Genomic DNA, 23168 nt, shown 5'->3' on the forward strand with positions numbered 1-23168 from the left:
AGACTTGTTTTTTTATATTTTCAGTTATGATATATTGGAAGGGAAAAAAGCATAAGGAATTTTCCCTTTTCCAAATATACCACCTAATCTCTCCTCTAATATAGAAGGTAAATACCATTTTCCATGTCCAATTATGAGATGAGGAACCCCATCATCATTGTGCTATTTCAGGTTGTTGGAGGCTCTTGGTGCTCAGATTGAATGCCTTGTTTTCCAATAGCTCTGTTTGGGACTCTCTCCTACCAGGTATTCCCCCTCAGCCCCTGAGTACATAGATTTAATGCATCTAAACATTCAATAAGTAGTGGTGATGATAATGAATTTTTGTATATCATAGGCTTCCCAGGTAGCTCAGATGGTAAAGAATCCGCCTGCAATGCAGGAGACGAAGGAGATGTGGGTTCGATCCCTGGGTTGGGAAGATCCCCTGGAGAAGAGGATGGCTACCCACTCTAGTATTCTTGCCTGGGAAATCTCATGGACAGGGGAGCCTGGCAGGCTACAGTCCATGGGGTCGCAAAGAGTCAAACACGACTGAGCGATTGACCGTTCACTTGTGTATCATAAGTCTCTGCTTCAAATTGGAGTAATCTATATCCCAAACCTTGGTACAAACACCACCCCCAGTGCTTAAACTTAGCCAATAATGTTTGTTTTTTTCCCTCACAATATTTGTTTGTTTGCAGGCTACTGATAGTATTTAAATACCTAGCAGAAGGTAAGACTGTGGGCACTAAAACTGTTTGTTTCATAGCACTATCTTTTATTAGTCATAAAGGCTTTTAAAGTACTATATGGGTCTAAGAATGACCCACAGTGTTCCACCCCTAAACTGGGTCATCTTATAAGGTACATTATTATTCCAACATTCTGTGATTCTAAGATAAAAGTTTGATATGCTGTAAGAAATATGGTATGACTTAGTAAAGGCTGGGTGCAGGTGAAAGTATGCCAGGTGCAGCATTAAAACAAGCCAAGAGTAGAGACACTATAATCCCAAAGTCTGTAGCATTTATTTTAGGACAGTACCCCAAACTGGAAATTAAATTTTTATTAGTGAAACAGTCAGTTAATAATCCAGGTTGAAAACTCATGAAGCTTTTTGTAAACTATGCTATATTTGTATAACTGTTACTTTTAGTATTGCCAACTTTATTACAGAAAATATAGATTATATAAAAGTTTACTAATGCAGAAATATCTGAAAAGGAAAAACCAATCATCTGTAATTACATTGCAAAGATATAATCACTATTAACATTTTTGGTTTACAACTACTCTCTTCCAACTCTCAGTTGAATCCTTACACAAATGTACATTTTTTAGAAATTTGGAATCAAACTGTACTAAACCTCAATAAACTTTTTATGAATCTACTTTGTAGGTAACTTTCTTAATCTATAGAGATGAGGATTTCTCCTCTCTTTGCCTCTCTCAGATCACCATCTCCCTCCATTTAATCTTAACCACAAAACACAAATAATATGTGATTTCAAATAATTATATACTGTTAATCTTAGAATAAATGGAATAGACAAATGACTTTTTAATCTTGTCCAGTCACTTTTGGATAATCAATAATGCACATGAAAATGGTTCTGTTTCTTTTTTCATTGCTTGGCTGGTGTAAATCAATTTCTGTGGTTTCCTTGGCACACTTGGAAAAAGCAGCAAAGTTGTGGGTTTTTTTTTTCCCCCTTTGGGAGAAAAACTTTAACCCTTGAAAATAAAAGTGTGATTCTGTTTTAAAGACAAAGCTTAGACAAGAATAGAATCATCACAGCAGCTTTTTACTTTACTAATAGCAACACAATTCACAAGCTGAACCCAATAATGAAGGCATACTTATCGTCCCCACTTGCAGATGAGGAAATGGAGACTCAGCGATGTTACCTTATAATAAAACCAAGGTCAGTTAACACACAAATGTTGGAGCTGGTATTTGAATGCAACAGGCCTGGTGTCAGAGCAAAGCAAAAAGCAGTCTGTCCTGATGCATAAGGTATGTCAAACTTGGACAGTTTCCTAGAAAATTCAATCTTTCTCATCATGCTAAATGTGTAGTTTGAAAGCAAGTAACATTCATTGATCTGAATAAAAAGGTACTGCCAGATTTATTTCTTTGGAAACTAGACTGACTTTGTCCTTGAGGCAAGAGAATCAGGGAAATACTCACTTAAAATCAAGTAAAATAACTGTCATTCAAATAGACAAACCAGGTTTATGTATCTCTAAGCTATTTAGATTGTTCTTTATCTTACTGGAAACAGCCAGAAGATATTCAGAGAGCAAATAAGTGATTTCAAGACTCAGTAAACAGTGCTTTAGAGGCGATGGAAGTTTATTTGAGAAAGAAAATTTTAATGAATGAAAGGGATTCAGTAATTTTAGATAACGCTAAGATTACATAGATAATGAACCTCAAGGGATCAGAGGGGTCTGGCAAATCATTCAGACATGGATGAACCCTTGCATCCCTGGGATAAATCCCATTTGATAGTGGTGTGTGATCCTTTTAATGTACTGTTGGGTTCAGTTTACCAGTATTTTGTTGAGGATTTTTGTGTCTATGTATGTTTATTAGTGATAATGGCCTGTAATTTTCTGCTTTTGTGGTATCTTTATCTGGTTTGGGTAACCGGGTGATGGTGGTATCATGGAATGAGTTTGGGAGTGTTCCTTCCTCTGCAATTTTGCGGAAGGGTTTCAGAAGGATAGGTGTTAACTCTTCTCTAAATGTTTGATAGAATTCACCTGTGAAGCCATCTGGTCCTGGACTTTTTTGGTTGGGAGGTTTTTTTTTTTTAATAACATGTACTTACATAATTATTAATAATGATATTTTTCTTCATGTTTTGAAATACTTACGTTAGGTTTCAGACCCCATGACCTTCCGCCAGCACCCTAGAAGATAGGCTCCCATGGTAAGCAGACCTAGGGATTGCAAGTCTATGCCTTAGCATCTGTTGGGAGTTTTTAAATTACAGTTCCAATACTTGTGACAGGTCTGTTCATAATTTGTATTTCTTCTTAGTTGAATCTTGGGACACTGTACCATTCTAAGGATTTGTCCATTTTATATAGCTGCCTTATAATCCTCAGTATTTCTGTGGTTTCTAAGTTCTCCTTTTCATTCCTAATGTTAGGTTTGTGCCCTCTTTTTTCTTGATGAGTCTGGCTAAAGGTTTATGAATTATTATCTTTTCAAGGAAGCAGTTTTTAGTTTCACTAATCTTTTCTATTGTTTTCTATTTTATTTGTGCTTTAATCTTTATGATTTCTTTCCTTCTACTAACTTTGGGGTTGTTTGTTCTTTCCCTGGCTGCTGTAAGTGTAAAGTTAGATTATTGAGCTTTTTTCTTGTTCCCTGAGGTAAGATTGTATTGCTGTAAACATCCCTGCTTTTGCTGCATCCCATACGTTTTGGATTGTCATGCTTTTGTTTACCTAGAGACAAATCAATTATTTTTTTTTCTTCAGTGATCCATTGGTTGTTATTTGTCGCTTTTCCCTTGTTGCTTTTTATATTTTCTCTAGTTTTTGACAATTATTTCAGAGGCAAGAGCCACAAAAGATAGATGTTTCATCACAGTAGGTAAGTATATGAAAGATTCTACCAAACCAAATTTGTCACTATTTTATTATAAAATGTCTGCTTTTCTGATTTGAATTTTCTCAATACCATTTTTAAGTGGAATTTGAGTGACTCAAGGCCTGAAGGACCATATTCCTAAATTCAAAGAGTAAAGCCAAGAATATTTTTCCAGTCTTTGAGTAATCAGCTCAGAACCTACCTATGCGGTAGAGTTTGGAAGCGGGTGATGTGCCCAGTGAGTTTGTATTGCTGAGGGCCCGGCAGCATTTATACTCAGCACTCATATTCTCCCTTTTACTGAACAAGCATGGCAGGGAAGGAAAGACCACCAGAGAGAAGGGTCAGAAGCCACAATCTTAACTCCAAAAGCTGCCTTGTTGAGAACAAGTCGGAATATTCCAGCAAGAGGTCACTGAACACTGTTAAGATTCTTTATCTAGATGGATGTTCTAGGGTAAAAAAAAAATCCCTGTAAAAATTACTTTGTGTTCTTTCTTTCATCAAAAGAGTAGGACTATGTAGATCTAACTTCTGAGAAAACAAAGACTACTTGTAAATTATGAAGTACGATATAAAAGGTAAGGCATTCTCTTGAAAATTGCCACTAAAGTGTATACAATTTGCTGAGAAACAATATTTATGATAAGTATGGTGTCAACTTATTTTACTATAAGTTGTAAATGATATGGCTGGGGGATGAAGAATAAGGTACAGTTTTTCTTTTAATTGGAGGATAATTACAGTATTGTGATGGTTTCTGCCAGATCAACATGAATCAGCCACAGATATACATATGTCCCCTCCCTTTTAAACCTCGCAACCCCCCTAGGTTGTCACAGAGCACTGGCTTTGGGTGCCGTGCATCATAGAGCAAATCCTCACTGGCTGTTTTCCATATGGTAATGTATATGTTTCAGTACTACTCTTAAGTCATCCCACCCTCTCCTTCCCCGCTGTGTCTACAAGTCTGTTCTCTAGGTCTGTGTCTCCTTTGCTGCCCTGCAAATAGGATCATCAGTACCATCATCTTTCTGGATTCCATATAGATGCAATATGATATGATATTTGTCTTCTCTTTTTGACTTAACTTCACCCACCTCATTAGAACTGACTCAAATGTGTTCAGAAGTTACAGTTCTATCTTTTAAAAAATAATTATGGGGATTATTATTTTGCTAGGTAGCATACAGCTTACATAAAGTAAAAAACTCTGTAATTTAGGTATAATGGTAATGGTTGTAAAACAGTAAAGGTTCAGATTCAGGATACTTGAGGTGGGAACTGATAGCCATCCCAGTATAAGAGGCAACAGGAGAACTCTCAAGTCCCAAAATATCCCTTGTAAGCAGCATTAAAAACTGGTATTTTAGGGTTGCAGTTGAATATACCAATGTAGGAAGGCCCCGGAGAAGGCGATGGCACCCCTCTCCAGTATTCTTGCTGGAAAATCCCAGGGACGGAGGAGCCTGGTGGGCTGCAGTCCCTGGGGTTGCACAGAGTCGGACATGACTGAAGTGACTTAGAAGCAGCAGGAAGGCCCAGACTGCACTTCCTTCTGTGGACACATCAGATCTACGCAGGGAACAATTGTTTTCTGGAAAAAAAAACTATAAAACTAGCAGAGCAACTTCTACTCATCAGGTGAACCAGGAAAAAACTCTACACTGAGCTGGGTAGGAAAGGCTGGGACACAACCTCCCCATGGACCCCACCCGTCGTGTGAGGACCTATCATGGGGAGGGATCTCAGAAACATGAGCTGTTCTCCTTGAGGAGTAAAGGATTTGAGCTCACGTGGGGGCACCCCGACTGTATTTAGCAGGATAGGAGCAGACTCAGAAGCACCCAGACTTCCTGTGAAAGAGACTCACTTGCTGATCTTAAAGCATCAGTCAGCCTGAGACACAGGCCTCTGAGATAACAGACATCTTTTAGGCCTAATGCAATGCTCTGGGGGTGGAGGATGGCAGGGGCCACCTTAACATCCTGGGAAGGGGCTTGTACCTTTGTGTGCAGCCCCAATTTCTGAGGGTTCTCTCTGGGTGTCTGGCTCTGGTAGGGCTTGTGCAGACAGGTCACCCAGGGCAGAGCAAGAAGCAGCACTGAGGTGCCAAATCCTTCTGGGAAAGAGGCTTTATGTCACAGCTCTGTGGCCTGAGGGGCAGACTTCTATGGAAACATACAGCTAAGGCCCCCTATAGTCCTCTCCAGAGCACCAGCACCTCCCAAAGGGGAGCGTGTACATGTGTCTGCTGCCCCCTAATCACCTGGCTGTGATGGCTAGCGGGTCCTGTGTTTGTGGACCTCTCAATAGTGGAACAGATGTAATAGTTCCTGGCTGGCTACCACTCTCAGGGCACAGCACAGACACAGATTGAAACACAGCCCTTTTTGTGTGAAAAATCCTTCTTTGCTTGTCTTAGAGCTTCAGGCTGAGGAGCAAGATTCCTGTTTGGTGCTTATATATAGGGCTCTCTGTGGATGAAGGCCAGTAGATGGTGCCTTTGCATTCTCCCACCATGCTGCTCCAGGCTGCTGGTATCTCCTAGAAAGGTGCTTGTACCCTTCATCTGGCACCCCGACTTTGTAGGCTGCTGCCTAGGACACAAGTCTATACAACTGGGCCCTGGTAGTCAGACTTGCCCTTGTGGTGCCACAGGACTATAGAGTATATTCACACATTTTAAAAGCTGCTGTTTGAGGTCTGGCTTCTCATCAGCCTGAATGTAGGTGCTGATGGTGATCCTCTTCTTTGTGAAATATCTTGGCACACCCCCAAGGACTGGGAGCCAATAGAAATAAAATGGGCTGCTTGAACAATTACAAAGGTTTGACAGGCAACCAAGAGCTAGGACAGGGTTGAATGACAAGGTTCTTCTTTTGTAGACTACTTCTTCAAGACTGGAAGAGGTCGTGGTTTCATCTACTAAATAGAAACCAACACAGAGAGTCAAGGAAAATGAAGAGAGGAATGATGAAACATCAGAATAAAACCTTGAACGAAACAGCGGTAAGTGACTTATCTGATGAAGAGTTGAAAACAATGAACATAAAGGTGCTATTGAACACAGGAATGGAATGGGCACACACAGTGATAACCTCAAATGGAAGTTACAGAGCTGAAGAATACACTAGAGGAGTTCAGCAGCAGACTAGATGAAGCAGAAAAGGTCAATGCATTTGAAGACAGGTGAGTGAAACTCAGCCAGTGAGAGCAGTGGAAAAAAAAAAAAAAAACAACAAAAAACGAAGATAGCTTTAAAGACTTTGGGGACAACATTGAACTGACTTAAGATTTGCATTTTAGGGAGGTACCAGGAGGAGGAGGAGAGAGAGAAAAGCATGGAAAGATATTTTAAAGAAAGAATGGGGAAGGAAACAGACATCCAGATTGGGTTCATCTTGTTTGAAACTCTCCAGGTTTCCCAAAGAGACACACACCAAGACAGATTATAATTAAAAAGATTAAGGAGATACTTTTAAAAGCAGCAAAATAAAAACAATATGTAACATACATAAGACCAGCAGTAGATTTTTCAGCAGAAATGTTGAAGGCCAGGACGGAGTGGCATGATATATTCAAAGTGCTGAAAGGAAAAAAAACTTCCAACCAAGAACACACTTCCCATCTAAATAGTTATTCAAAGTTAGGAAGAGGGTTTTTTGGACAAACAAAAGGTAAAGGAGTTCATTACCAGCCTTATAAGAAATGTTACAGAATTTTCTTCAAGCTGAAAAAAAGGGTACTAATTAAATCTCACTGGTAAAGGTAAATAATGTAATAAAATGTAATAAAAAGGTACATAATGTAGTAAAATGGTAGATTAATCATTTATAAAGCCAGTCGGTAAAGTGTCTGCTTACAATGCAGGAGACCTGGGTTCGATCCCTCAGTCGGGAAAATCTCCTGGAGAAGGAAATGGCAACACACTCCAATACTCTTGCCTGGAAAATTCCATGGATGGAGGAGCCTGGTAGGTTATAGTCCATGGGGTCGCAAAGAGTCGGAGATGGCTGAGCAACTTCAATGTCAATGTCAATGAATGTTAAAAGACAAAAGTAGTAGTAAAAATAACTAACTACAGTCCCATTACTGTTGACCCTTGAAGAACACAGGGGTTAGGTGTACCAACCCTCTACCCACTTGAAAATTCCCATAGAACAGTTCCACATCTGTAGATTCAACCAAGCATACATTGTGTAGTCCTATAGTACAAATTTAGTGAAAAAAAAATCCATGTATAAGTGAGCCTGTGCAGTTCAAAGCCATGTTGTTCAAGGGTTAACTGTATGTAAGGGATATACAAGATACAAAGATGTAAAATGTGATATGAAAAGCATAATGGAGTGGGGAGGAGTAAGAATGTAGAACTTCAGAATGTGTTCAGATTTACAACTGAAGTTGATAACTTGTTCATGGTAGCCATAAAGCAAAAACCTATAGTAAACACTTAAGATAAAGTGTACTATTGAAGAAAATCATCAAATCACAAAGGAAAGGCACAACAGAGGAATGAGCAGAGAAACTGCAAAGCAGTAAGAAAACATTTAACCAACAAATCAGCAATAAATATATACCTATACTTCATTGCAAGACATAATCGACCTGGGGATTTTTGCAGAAGCTAGTAACTGGCCAGTGATTTGTTATGTAAATGAATAGTGAACATGTGCATTTGAGTAAAACACTTTTTTTTTTGTACTTGTGCATGTCTTACTAAAGCATTCTAATATTTCATTAGAGGCAGTATAGCTGGCACTCTGTGCAAGAGGACAGAGCATCTATTTCAAATATACTGTTTCACTGCTCTTTTCCCTGGAAGGACATTCTGTACTTTCTGGTGGCATTTTTCTTTAGTCCTGTGAGTATTATTTCACCTAGAGTGTGTTCTTTTACCTGGAGTTGACAAGGCGGATCTTGTGGAAATGAGAAATTTCTCGATGTGTCAGTTTTGAAAATGTTATGGTAATACACTTGTGTTTGTAACATATACAAGGTTGGAACAAAAACTTAACAGAGCAAAATGTGAATGACAACTATAAGTTGTATAATAAACCCCTGATCAGTGTTAAGCTTTAACAACTTTATAAATTAATGCTAATTGTATCACTTTCTAAAAGCATATTAATATGTATGTGTTTGTTCAAAATTCCCCAAGCCTGGCTTCAGCAATACATGAACCGTGAACTTCCAGACGGTCAAGCTGGTTTTAGAAAACGCAGAGGATCCAGAGATCAAATTGCCAATATCTGCTGGATCGTCGAAAAAGAGAGTTCCAGAAAAACATCTATTTCTGCTTTATTGACTGTGCCAAAGCCTTTGACTGTGTGGATCACAATAAACTGTGGAAAATTCTGAAAGAGATGGGAATACCAGACCACCTGACCTGCCTCTTGAGAAATCTATATGCAGGTCAAGAAGCAACAGTTAGAACTGGACATGGAACAACAGACTGTTTCCAAATAGGAAAAGGAGTACATCAAGGCTGTATATTGTCACCCTGCTTATTGAAGTTATATGCAGAGTACATCATGAGAAACACTGGGCTGGAAGAAGCACAAGCTGCAATCAAGATTGCCAGGAGAAATATCAATAACCTCAGATATGGAGATGACACCACCCTTATGGCAGAAAGTGAAGAGGAACTAAAAAGCCTCTTGATGACAGTGAAAGAAGAGAGTGAAAAAGTTGGCTTAAAGCTCAACATTCAGAAAATGAAGATCATGGCATCTGGTCCCATCACTTCATGTGAAATAGATGGGGAAACAGTGAAACTGTCAGACTTTATTTTGGGGGGCTCCAAAATCACTGCAGATGGTGACTGAAGCCATGAAATTAAAAGACGCTGACTCCTTGGAAGGAAAGTTATGACCAACCTAGATAGCATACTCAAAAGCAGAGACGTTACTTTGCCAACAAAGGTCCGTCTAGTCAAGGCTATGGTTTTTCCTGTGGTCATGTATGGATGTGAGAGTTGGACTGTGAAGAAAGCTGAACACTGAAGAATTGATGCTTCTGAACTGTGGAGATGGAGAACACTCTTGAGAGTCCCTTGGACTGCAAGGAGATCCAACCAGTCCATTCTGAAGGAGATCAGCCCTGAGTGTTCTTTGGAAGGACTGATGCTAAAGCTGAAACTCCAGTACTTTGGCCACCTCATGTGAAGAGTTGACTCATTGGAAAAGTCCCTGATGCTGGGAGGGATTGGGGACAGGAGGAGAAGGGGATGACAGAGGATGAGATGGCTGGATGGCATCACTGACTCGATGGACGTGAGTTTGAGTGAACTCCGGGAATTGGTGATGGACCGGGAGGCCTGGTGTGCTGCAATTCATTGGGTTGCAAAGAGTCGGGCACGACTGAGCAACTCAACTGAACTGAACTGATGTGTTTGTTACGCCAATGTTATTGCCTGGAGATGTATCAATTGATCAAGCATTCATGATACAACTTATGACTGTCATTATCATTCACATTTAAGGCTGATGTTTTGTCTGGTTGATCTGTCCATTGATGAAAGTGAGGTATTAAAGTCCCCTACTATCATTATAAACTGCTATTTCTCCCTTTAGAGCCATTAATATTTGCTTTATATATTGAGGTACTATAGTGAGTATCTCACTAGTGTTGGGTTCATGAATATTTACAAGTGTTATATACTCTTGTTCGATTGACCCCTTTCTCTGGAAAATTCAGAAATATGCAGAGATTAAACAACATATGAACAACCAATGTGTCAATGAAGAGATCAAAGAGAAAAAAAATTCCCAAGACAGATGAAATGGAAATAAAACATACCAAAACTTATGGGATGAAGCAAAAGCAGTTCTAAAGGGAGGTTCATCACAATAAATTCCTATATCAGAAAATATATCAGAAAACAAAAATTAGAAAAAACCTAATTTTATACCTCAAAGAACTAGAAAAAGAAGGAAAAACTAAGGCCAAGGTTAGTAGAAGAAAGGAAATAACAGATCAGAGTGGAAATACATGAAATAGGAACTAAAAAGGCAATAGAAAAATCAGTGAAATTAAGAGTTGGTTCTTTACAAAGATAAACACAATTGACAAGCCTTTAGACTCCTGAGAAAAAAGGAGGACTGAAATAAAAATCAGAAAATAGATATTACAGCTGATACCACAGAACTGTAAGAGGCTACAGTGAACAATCACATGCCAACAAGTTTGACAACTTAATATAAATTACTAGAAATGTACAAACACCAAGACTGAATCATGACTAGAAAATATGAACAGTTACTAGTGAGGAGATTATTAAAAACAAACCTTCCAACGAAAGACAAGGACCAGACCATTTCACTGGTAAAATATGCAAAACATTCAAAGAATTATTGATACCGATCCTTCTCAAATACTTCCCCAAAAAAAGAGCAGGAACACTGCTTACTTGAGGTCTGCTGAGCTGCTGTGTGCTTTCACATACTGCCTCAGTTGTATACTGTGTTCAGGATCTTATCCCAAAGTTTCATGGCTGTTATAATAACTCAGCAGTATACTTAGAGCAGTGTGCTCAAGGGCGAGGTGAGTAGACCATTAATTATAGAGCCTTTAATTGACTAAATTGACTATGAATGTGTGTGAGGGTACTCCATACCTCAAGGCCAAGGAAAGCTTATGAAGGGAGACTGGACCACCAGGCTGTTGTCACTGCCCAAGGGGAGGCTCTAGGTTAAAGGCAGAATGAAAGGATTCCTATAGGTAAGGAAGATAAGAGACCTCCTCTTGTGACAATCACGTTGGTGGGTCATGCCTGGACTGAGAGACTTAACCCAGAACAGAGAGAGAGCCTTGTGACAGGAAACTGGTGGCTAAATGAAAGGGAAAATACAAGAGGCCCACAGTCTGTCACTGCCTCACTCGCAACTGTTGCGTTCTTTGCCCCCTGACCTGATGAGGTCCCATGGGTGCAGTACCTGCCATGATGTTGCTACACAATGGACAAATAGAAATATCCTGTCGTGAACATCAGGTGCCAGCACCTCCTAACAACTTTAAGGAGGTGTACTACTGCCTCCCACCATGAAGCCTGCACAAGCCCCAGGACTAAACTCACACACGAGGGGACAGATAACAGGAAGAAAATGAGCTGCAATCCTGCAGCCAGCAGAAAGGAGACCCCCAAAAGAGAAAGTTAGAAAACCTGAGAGATGGCAAATATGTTCCAGGCGAAGGAACAAGATAAAAACCCACAAGAAAACCCAAATGAGGTGGAGATTGGCAACTTACCTAACAAGGATAATGATAGTGAAGATGTTCCAGGATTTTGGAAAAGAATGGAGGCACAGATCAAGAAAGATACAAGAGACATTTAACAGTTAAAGAACAAACAAATGCATTAGCGATACAATCACTGGAATGAAAAAGACACTAGAAGGACCCACTAGCAGAACAATTGAGGCAGAACGACTAGTTGGCTGAAAGAATAGTGGAAATCACTGTTGAAGAACAAAATACAGACAAATGAAGACAGTCTCAGAGACCTCTGCTGCTGCTGCTGCTGCTAAGTTGCTTCAGTCGTGTCCGACTCGGTGCTACCCCATAGATGGCAGCCCACCAGGCTCCCCCGTCCCTGGGATTCTCCAGGCAAGAACACTGGAGTGGGTTGTCATTTCCTTCTCTAATGCATGAAAGGGAAAAGTAAAAGTGAAGTCGCTCAGTCGTGTCCAACTCTTAGCGACCCCATGGACTGCAGCCTATCAGGCTCCTCTGTCCATGGGATTTTCCAGGCAAGAGTACTGGAGTGGGGTGCCATCACCTTCTCCAGAGACCTCTGGGAAACATTAAATGCACCAACATTCCCACTCTAGGGGGCTCCCAGAAGGGGAAGAGAGAAAGAAAGGCCCTGAGTAAATATTTGAAGTGATAATAGCCAAAAACTCCCCTAACATGAGAAAGGAAACAAGTCCAGTATATACAGAGTCCCAGGTAAGATAAACTTACGGAGGAACGTGCTGAGACACATACTAATCAAACTGAAAAAAATTATAAAGACAATGAAAAAATATTAACACATAATAAAGGGAAAAGCAATAAATAACATACCAGGGAACTCCCATAAGGTTATTAACTGGTTTTTCAGCAGATATTCTGCAGGCCAGAAGTGAAAAGCATGATATATTTAAAGTGATGAAAGCCAAGAAATAACAGTCAAGAATAGTCTGCCCAGCAAAGCTCTCATTCAGATTTGTCAGAAAAATCAAAAGGTTTACAGACAAGCGGAAGTAATGGAATCCAGCACCATGAGACCATATTTACATCAAAGCCTAAAGGAACTTCTCTGGGGCAGGGGAAAAAAAAAGGCCACAACCAGAAACAAGAAAATGACCAATGGGAAAACTCACCAGTCAAACCAAATAAACGGTACATGTAAGAAATAATCTGCACACAAATATGATATCAAAACCAGCAATCGTGAGGAGAGTACAAGTGCAAGGTACTGGGAATGAAATGGAAATTGAGATAACGGAAACTAAAACAACATTGCACATACAGAGAATGCAGTATCAAAACCTCATGGGGAAAAATCCTCATAGGAACTGCAAACCAAAACTCCATAACAGGTACACAGACATAGAAAAAGGAATCCACACACAACACTAAAGTTATTCATCAAATCACAAGAGAAGATAACAAAAGAAGAAGGGAAGAGAAAAAGACTTGTAAAAATGAACCAAAACAATTTTAAAATGACAATAGGAACATAAAAATTAATAATTATCTTAAATGTCAACTGATTCAATACTTCAACCAGAAGGCACAGACTGGCTGGTGGGCTGCAAAAACAACACCTGTATATATGCTATCTACAACAGACTGATGAATGGTACAAGAAGGCAAAAAGATATGACACTGGAAGATAGGCCCCCAAGGTCGGTGGGTGTCCAATTTCCTACTGGAGAAGAGTGAAGAAATAGATCCAGAAAGAAAAAAAGAGGCTGCGCCAAAGTGGAGATGTTGCCCAGTTGTGAATGTGTCTGGTGGTGAATATCAAGTCTGATGCTGTAAAGAACAATATTGTACAGGAACCTGAAATGTTAGTTCCATGAAGAAAGGCAAATTGGAAGTGGTCAAGCAGGAGATGGCAAGAGTGAACATCGACATTTTAGGAATCACTGAAAAAAATGAACTGGAATAGGTGAATTATATTTAGATGACCATTATATCTACTACTGTGGGCAAGAATCCATTGGAAGAAATGGAGTAGCCCTCACAGTCAACAAAAGAGTCCAAAATGCAGTACTTGGGTACAGTCTCAAAAATGACAGAATGATCTCTGTTTCCAATGCAAACCATTCAATATCACAGTAATCCAAGTCTATGCCCTGACCAGTAATGCTGAAGAGTGAAAGTCACTCAGTCATGTCCAACTCTTTGCAACCCCATGGACTTCTCCATGGAATTCTCTAGGCCAGAATACTGGAGGGAGTAGCTGTTCCCTTCTCCAGGGGATCTTCCCAACCCAGGTATCAAAGCCAGGCCTCCTGCATTGCAGTCGGATTCTTTATCAGCTGAGCCACCAGGGAGGCCCTGATGAATGCTGAAGTTTAATGGTTCGATGAAGACCTACAAGACCTTCTAGAACTAACACCAAAAGAAAAACAGATGTCCTTTTCATTGTAGGGGACTGGAATGAAAAAGTAGGAGATCAAGAGATACCTGGAGTAATAGACAAGTTTGACCTTGGGGTAAAAAATGAAGCAGGGCAAGGGCTAACGAGTTTTGCTAAGAGAACACTTAGTCACAGAAAACTCCATCTTCCAGCAATATAAAGATGACTCTACACATGGACATCACCAGATGGTCAATACCAAAATCAGATTGATTATATTCTTGGTAGCCGAAGATGCAGAACCTCTATACAGTCAGGAAAAAGAAGACCAGGATCTGAATGTGGCTCAGATCCTGAACTCCTCATTGCAAAATTCAGACTTATTTTGAAGAAAGCAGGGAAAACCACTAGACCATTCAGGTATGACCTAAATCAAATCCCTTATGATTATACAGTGGAAGGGACAAATAGATTCAAGGGATTAGATCTGATAGACAGTGTACCTAAAGAACTATGCATGGAGGTTCATAACATTGTATAGGAGGTGGTGACCAAAACCATTCCAAAGAAAAACAAAGGCAGAAGGCAAAGGAGTTGGCTGAGGAGGTCTTACAGATAGCTGAGAAAAGAAGAGAAGCAAAAGGCAAAGGAGGAAAGGGAAACATATACCCAAGTGAATGGAGAGTTCCAGAGAATAGCAAGGAGAGATAAGAAAGCCTTCCTCAGTGATCAATGCAAAGAAATAGAGAAAAACAACAGAATGGGAAAGACTAGAGCTCTCTTCAAGAAAATCAGAAATACCAAGGGAATGTTTCATGCAAAGATGGGCACAATAAAGGACAGAAATGGTATGGACCTAACAGAAGCAGAAGATACTAAGAAGATGTGGCAAGAATACACAGAAGAACTATACAAAAATGATCTTCATGACCCAGATAACCACAATGGTGTGGACCACTCACATAGAGCCAGACATCCTGGAGTGCGAAGTCAAGTGGGCCTTAGGAAGCATCACTATGAACAAAGCTAGTGGAAGTGATGAAATTGCAGTTGAGCTATTTCAAATCCTAGAAGATGATGCTGTGAAAGTGCTGCATTCAATATGCCAGCAAATTTGGAAAACTCAGCAGTGGCCACACGACTGGAAAAGGTCCTGTTTTCATTCCAATGAAAAGTTTTCATTCCAATTTCATTCCAAAAGTTTTCATTCCAATCCCAAAGAAGGGCAATGCCAAAGAATATTCAGACTACCACACAATTGTGCTTGTTTCACATACTAGCAAAGAAATGCTCAAAATCCTTCAAGCTAGGTTTCAACAGTACGTGAACTGAGAACTTTCAGATATACAAGCTGGATTTAGAAAAGGCAGAAGAACCAGGGAACAAATCGCCAACGTCTGTTGGATCAACGAAAAAGCAAGAGGATTCCAGAAAAACATCTACTACTGTGTCATTGACTAGGCTAAAGCCTTGACTGTGTGGATCAGAGCAAACTGGAAAATTCTTCAAGAGTTGGGAATACCAGTCCACTTTACCTGCCTCCTGAGAAATCTGTATACAGGTCAAGAAGCAACAGAAGTGGACATAGAACAAAAGGCTGGTTGAAAATTGGGAAAGGAGTACGTCAAGGCTGTATATTCTCAGCCTGCTTATTTACCTTCTATACAGAGTACATCATGCGAAATGCTGGGCTGGATGACTCACAAGCTGCAATCAAGATTGCAGAGAGACATATCAACAACCTCAGATATGAAGATGATACTACTTTAATGGAAGAAAGCAAAGAAAAACTAAAGAGCCTCTTGTTGAATGTAAAAGAAGAGAGTGAAAAACCTGTGTAAAACTCAACATTCAAAAGACTAAGATCATGGCCTCTGATCCCATCACTTAATGGCAAATAGATGGGGGGAAAACATGAAAACAGAGACAGACTTTCTTTTCTTTGACCCTAAAATCACTGCAGATGGTGACTGCAGCCATGAAATTAAAAGATGCTTCCCCTTGGAAGAAAATCTGTGACAACCTAGACAGTGTATTGAAAAGCAGAGACATCACTTTGCCAACAAAGGTGTCTAGAGTCAAAATTATGATTTTTCCAGTAGTCATGTACAGATGAAGAGTTGGACCATAAAGAAGGCTGAGTGTCGAAGAATTAAGCTTTCGAACTATGATGTTGGAAAAGACTCCTGAGAGTCCCTTGGACAGCAGAGAGATCAAACCAGTCCAGCCTAAAGGAAATCAACCCTGAATATTCATTGGAAAGACTGATGCTGAAGCTTAAGCTCCAATACTTTGGTCACCTAATGGAAGATTCAACTCATTGTAAAAGACCCTGATGCTGGGAAAGATTGAGGGTAGAGGAAGAAGGGGCAACAGAGGATGAGATGGTTGGATGGCATCATGGAATCAACGGGCATGAGTTTGAGCAGACTCCAGGAGATAGTGAAGGACAGGGAAGTCTGGCATGCTTCAGTCTGTGGGGTTTCAGGGGGGAGAGGAAGAGAGAGCAAGGGTGAAGAAACTCCTTATTAAATAGACATAATTGGGATACATATTTAGAAGTGAACTTTCCTATAGAATTTATGTTTTATGCTATGTCTACTTAAAGAGTTACTCAAAGCTTTTCGTAACTTGAAACCTTACAGTATTTCTAACTTAAGATAAATGATGGCAATTCAATGCATATCTGCATCATTGCCAAATGAGAAAATATTGATAGATTAATTACCCAATATAGGTTTTGTCACCTTTGACGTCTCACTACAGAGAAGCTAAAGATACTGGGATCTGTCAGCAGACATGTGCCACATTTAAAGATATTATACTGTGAGAAGTCATATGCTTCTAGAAATTATGAATTGTATTCAGATGTGTTCCACTCTACAGAATACTTGTACAGCAATTCACAAGTACTTACTTCTTCAGTTCAGTTCAGTTGCTCAGTCATGTCCGACTCTTTGAGACCCCATGAATCGCAGCACGCCAGGCCTCCCTGTCCATCACCAACTCCCAGAGTTCACTCAGACTCACGTCCATCGAGTCAGTGATGCCATCCAGCCATCTCATCCTCTGTCGGCCCCTTCTCCTCCTGCCCCCAATCCCTCCCAGCATCAGAGTCTTTTCCAATGAGTCAGCTCTTCACATGAGGTGGCCAAAGTACTGGAGTTTCAGCTTTAGCATCATTCCTTCCAAAGAAATCCCAGGGCTGATCTCCTTCAGAATGGACTGGTTGGATCTCCTTGCAGTCCAAGGGACTCCCAAGAGTCTTCTCCAAAACCACCGTTCAAAAGCATTAATTCTTCGGTGCTCAGCTTTCTTCACAGTCCAACTCTCACATCCATACATGACCACTGGAAAAACCATAGCCTTGACTAGACGGACCTTAGTCGGCAAAGTAATGTCTCTGCTTTTGAATATGCTATCTAGGTTGGTCATAACTTTTCTTCCAAGGAGTAAGCATCTTTTAATTTCATGGCTGCAATCACCATCTGCAGTGATTTTGGAGGCCCCCAAAATAAAGTCTGACACTGTTTCACTGTTTCCCCATCTATTTCACATGAAGTGATGGGACCAGATGCCATGATCTTCATTTTCTGAATGCTGAGCTTTAAGCCAACTTTTTCACTCTCCTCTTTCACTGTCATCAAGAGGCTTTTTAGTTCCTCTTCACTTTCTGCCATAAGGGTGGTGTCATCTAAATTAAAGTTTCTACAGGTTCAGAATGCTAATACATGTAATTAAAACTACTAGAACGTGTAATTAAAACTACTAGAAATACTAAGAGAAAGCAGTATCAGTATGCCAAATAAGCTGGATGTTTTGGCTAAGGAAAGATTTGATGTATGGAGATGTGTTTTTTTAAAAGGGAAATGAAAGTTATTTTATCCTAAAGTAAAACTGGGTGTTTCCAGACATAGAGAACAGACTTATGTAGGAAGGAGGGGGTGGGATATATAGAGAGAGGGTAACATGGAAACATACATTACCATATGTAAAACAGCCAGCCAATGGGAATTTGCTGTATTAGCAGGGAGCTGAAATTGCTGCTCTGCAACAACCTAGAGGGGTGGGAGGTGGGAGGGAGGTTCAAGAAGGAGAGGACATATGTATACCTGTGGCTGATTCATGTTACTGGATGGCAGAAACCAAGACAATACTGTAAAGCAATTATCCTTCAATTAAACATAAATGTAAAAAATAAAACTGGGTGTTTCATAATGAAAAGAGTAACATAAAGGGCTAACTGAATGGATATAGGAAGTTGAGGGCAGAGAGAAATAACTTTATCTTGGGTACTCAAGCTAGCTAAAAATGGAATAATTTTACGGTAAGGTATTTTTTTTTCAAGTAAGTAGTGAATGTACAGGAATCTAAAACTTAATTTTCTTTCATTTGCTAAAAGGACAACATTTTCATGGGCTACTGGTCTGCTCCTGATAAGACTGAAAGGTTTCTCTTTACTTTTTAATAAATTTGTCTAGAAAACAAAGATCCTATGTTTTATCAAAAATGATTTCTTGGAATTGAGCTGCAGGAGTTGCTTGTTTATTTTTGAGATTAGTTGTTTGTCAGTTGCTTCATTTGCTATTATTTTCTCCCATTCTGAAGGCTGTCTTTTCACCTTGCTTATAGTTTCCTTTGTTTTGCAGAAGCTTCTAAGTTTAGTTAGGGCCCATTTGTTTATTTTTGCTTTGATTTCCAATATTCTGGGAGGTGGGTCATAGAGGATCCTGCTGTTATGTATGTCGGAGAGTGTTTTGCCTATGTTGACCCAATCAAAAAAGGGCCAAAGAACTAAATAGACATTTCTCCAAAGAAGACATACAGATGGCTAACAAACACATGAAAAGATGCTCAACATCACTCATTATCAGAAAAATTCAAATCAAAACCACAATGAGGTACCATTTCACACCAGTCAGAATGCCTGCTATCCAAAAGTCTACAAGCAACAAATGCTGGAGAGGGTGTGGAGAAAAGGGAACCCTCTTAAACTGTTGGTGGGATTGCAAACTAGTACAGCCACTATGGAGAACAGTGTGGAGATTCCTTAAAAAACTGGAAATAGAACTGCCTTATGACCCAGCAATCCCACTGCTGGGCATACACACCGAGGAAACCAGAATTGAAAGAGACACATGTACCCCAATCTTCATCACAGCACTGTTTATAATAGCCAGGACATGGAAGCAACCTAGATGCCCATCAGCAGATGAATGGATAAGAAAGCTGTGGTACATATACACAATGGAGTATTATTCAGCCATTAAAAAGATTACATTTGAATCAGTTCTAGTGAGGTGGATAAAACTGGAGCCTATCATACAGAGTGAAGCAAGCCAGAAAGAAAAACACCAATACAGTATACTAACACATATATATGGAATTTAGAAAGATGGTAATGATAACCCTGTATGCGAGACAGCAAAAGAGACACAGATGTATAGAACAGTCTTTTGGACTCTGTGGGAGAGGGCAAGGGTGGGATGATTTGGGAGAATGGCATTGAAACATGTATAATATCATATATGAAACGAATCGCCAGTCCAGGTTTGATGCAGGATACTGGATGCTTGGGGCTGGTGCACTGGGATGACCCAGAGGGATGGTACAGGAAGGGAGGTGGGAGGGGGGTTCAGGATGGGGAACATGTGTATACCTGCAGCAGATTCATGTTGACGTATGGCAAAACCAATACAATACTGTAAAGTAATTAGCCTCCAATTAAAATACATAAATTTATATTAAAAAAGATAATTTCCTGTGCTTGGTGTTTTATCAAGTCTCTGGCAACTTAAAAACACCCAGTCTTCTCTATTAAAAGAGCTAAGGTGTTGTTTTTACAATTTTGTAACTTTCTGTTTTCCCTGGTAAGTCTTTGTCACTTTGATTAAATGGATAACTCAGTACTGTTTCAGAAGGACCTATGATCCTATTTGTTTTAATATTTTGAGATTGTTTTGACAGATTTCCCTCAAATCAAATTACCAAATGAAGTCTTCTTGACCTTGAACTACTTTTGGGATTTTCCAGAAGTATCCTGGAACATGTCAAAAGATGTATTGTCTCTCCTTACAAAAAAAGAGACTTTACTTAGGTTTATTTGATATGTTTAAATATATGGTAAATATTAATAAATAAGTAATTGTAAACCTTCTCAAGGTTTTATTTGACATATAGGTTACTAATATTGTAGTCCCAGAAATTTTATAAAATCCTAAAACTCTGATATGTCCTAGTAGACTGTTATTAGTTATATATCTAGTTATCATCTTAAAATGTTCTCTGTGATTGGAATAACCAAATATCCATGTCAGCTACATTATTATGAACTCTTATCACATTTTTAATGACCAATATTTGTCCTTTTGTCATTAGAGTTAATTGTTTCTTGCTTTTGTCAGACTATTCCTACACAAAATGTTTCATTTTCAAGAACATTCATGGAAAGCACTCTAACTAGTAGAGGTTCCTGATAACTTTCAGGTCTTTAAACGAAAAATATGAGAGGCAGATGGCCAATAAACACATGAAAGGATGCTCAACATCACTTATCACAGAAATACAAATAAAAGCTACAATGAGGTATCACCTCACACCTATCAGAACAACCAGCAAAAAAAAATCTACAAACAACAAATGCTGGAGAGGATGTGGAGAGAGGGGAACCCTCTTGCGCTGTTGGTGGAAATGTCAATTGGTACAGCCACTATGAGAACAGCATGGAGATTCCTTTAAAAAAAACTAGGAATAAAACTACCCTATGACTCAGCAATCCCATTACTGGGCATATACCTTGAGAAAACCACAATTGAAAAAGACACATGTACCCCAGTGCTCACTGTAAAATTATTTACAACAGTCAGGACATAGAAGCCACCTAGATATCCACTGACAGATGAACAGACAAAGAAGATGTGGTACACAGACACAATGGAATATTACCCAGCCATTAAAAGGAACAAATTTGAGTCAGTGATAGTGACGTGGTTGAATCTAGAGCCTGGTACACAGAGTCAATGTCAGAAAGAGAAAAGCTAATATATATTAACACATGTATATGGAATCTACAAAAATAATACTGATAAACCTATTTGCAGGTAAGAAATGGGAGATGCAGATGTAGGGAACGAACTTGTGGACACAGTAGGGAAAGGAGAGGGAAGGACAAATTGAGAAAGTAGCATTGATATAATACTCTATCATGTGTAAAGTAGTGGGAAGAAGATGTTATATATGTAACACAGGGAGCCCAGCCAGGCGCTCTGTGACAACCTAGAAGGGTGGGATGGAAGTGGGTGGTGGGGGGAGGCGCAAGAGGGAGGGGATCTACATATAATTATGACTGATTCATTCTGTGCTATGGCAGAAACTAACACAACATTGTAAAGCAATTATCCTCCAGTTAAAGAAAAACATAGGGAAGGGAGGAAATCAAGATGGCAGAGTGGGAGGAGGCTAAGCTCACCTGGCCTCATGAACACATCAAAAATACATCTACATGTGGAGCAAGCAATTCACACTGAAAACAAACGAGACTGGCAGAAAGGCTCTTCTACAACCAAGGCTGTAAACAAAGATTTGCAGAGAGTTGGTTAGGAAGAGAGAAGAAGCAATCAGCTTGGGAGCCACATACCTAGGAGGGGACAGAGAAGGGCAGGGGACTATCATGGGGTGGGAGAGTCTCCTTGGGAGTAAGCGGTCTGAACCACATATTGGGCACCCCAGCCCTGCGGTCCAATACTGGGAAGACGAGTCCTGTTTGCTGGTTTGAAAACCAGTGGGCTGTAAGAAATTTGAGACTCCACCCCTGAAAACCACAGCACAAGCTTGCTTACTCCTTAAACAAGAAAGAGGTGGGGGATGGAGCCGGCTCGCAGCCTGCACCACATCTGAATGGGGTGAGAGCAGCCACTGCTGGCCCTTGGTGGAGGCAGTGGGTTGACAGGTAGCTGTCTGGAGCTCGGACTGGCATGTGGGGGCCATCCTGTAATGCACCCCAGCCTTCACGGTGCACCCACTCCAGCCTCTCTTGCTGCAGTGCTGCTCCCCTCTGCACCGAAGATGCCATTGCCGGCAGCAAGGAGAATGTATATTTCGAGGGAACAGGTCAGGTTCTCCGGCACCTTGGGCCCTACCCCCAGCCCCATCAGGACAGTGAGGGCCGTGGAGAGTAGGAGAAGCACTGGCTCACCCCTGGCGCTGGCTCTAGCCCCAGCCCACCTCCCACCAAGGTGGTAACTGCTAACACTTCATAGGTGGACATTTGACCTGTGCTCACTTCTGATCCAGCTCTCTCACCAAAGCCACTGGGCCCATGCAGACTGCACAGGGACACTGCCACACAAGGGCACTTCTTTAAGACTGTGATAGGTAACTGTTTGACCTAATTTCAGAGAGACAGAGAAAGTTGTTTCAAATGAAAACAGAAGGAAAAAAACCCTGGAAACACAACTAGTAAAAAAAAAAAACGACTAGTAATCTAGAAAGAACTAATTAATGAGAGTTCAAAGCATTAGTACTAACAACTGAAACATGAAATAGATGGATACAGTGAGAATTTTACCAAGGCACTAGACAAATATAAGAAAGAACCAGTCAAGATGAATAATATAGTAACTGAAATGAAATAAACACTCAAGGAACTAATAACAAACTAGATACAGAAGAACACAGAAGTGATCTGGCTGATAGAATAATGGAAATTATCCAATTCAAACAGCAAAAAGAAAAACAAATTTTAAAAAATGAAACAGTTTAAGGGATTTTCTGTTAGACAACGTCAAATGTACTGACATTCACATTATAAGGGTCACAGAAGGAGAAGGGAGAGCAAAAGGGGTCAATAATGTATTTGATGATTTCATGGCTGAAAATTTCCTCAACCTGAGAATGGAAACAGATATCAAGGTATAGGAAAGCACAGAGAGTTCCAAACCAAGACATATCATAATTAAAACTGCCAAAGATAAAGAATTCCAAAGGCTGCAAGAGAAAAATAGG

General features: G+C 40.0%; 1 protein-coding gene across 2 annotated transcripts in view; it reads right to left on the reverse strand.

Moving 5' to 3' along the window:
• PRRG1 (proline rich and Gla domain 1) overlaps positions 1–23168 on the reverse strand; it is a 63847-nt gene that overhangs the window by 4322 nt on the left and 36357 nt on the right. Inside the window, exon 1 of one of the 2 annotated variants that reach the window (XM_018043924.1) lies at positions 116–292. The exons of the other annotated variant lie outside the window; for it this stretch is intronic. Coding sequence (XP_017899413.1) covers positions 116–118 — 3 coding nt within the window. The 5' untranslated portion in view covers positions 119–292. Of the gene's footprint in view, positions 1–115; positions 293–23168 lie in introns of those variants that run through there. 2 annotated transcript variants of the gene reach the window in all.

Source organism: Capra hircus (assembly GCF_001704415.2).
Source record: "Capra hircus breed San Clemente chromosome X unlocalized genomic scaffold, ASM170441v1, whole genome shotgun sequence".
Classification (NCBI taxonomy): domain Eukaryota; kingdom Metazoa; phylum Chordata; class Mammalia; order Artiodactyla; family Bovidae; genus Capra; species Capra hircus.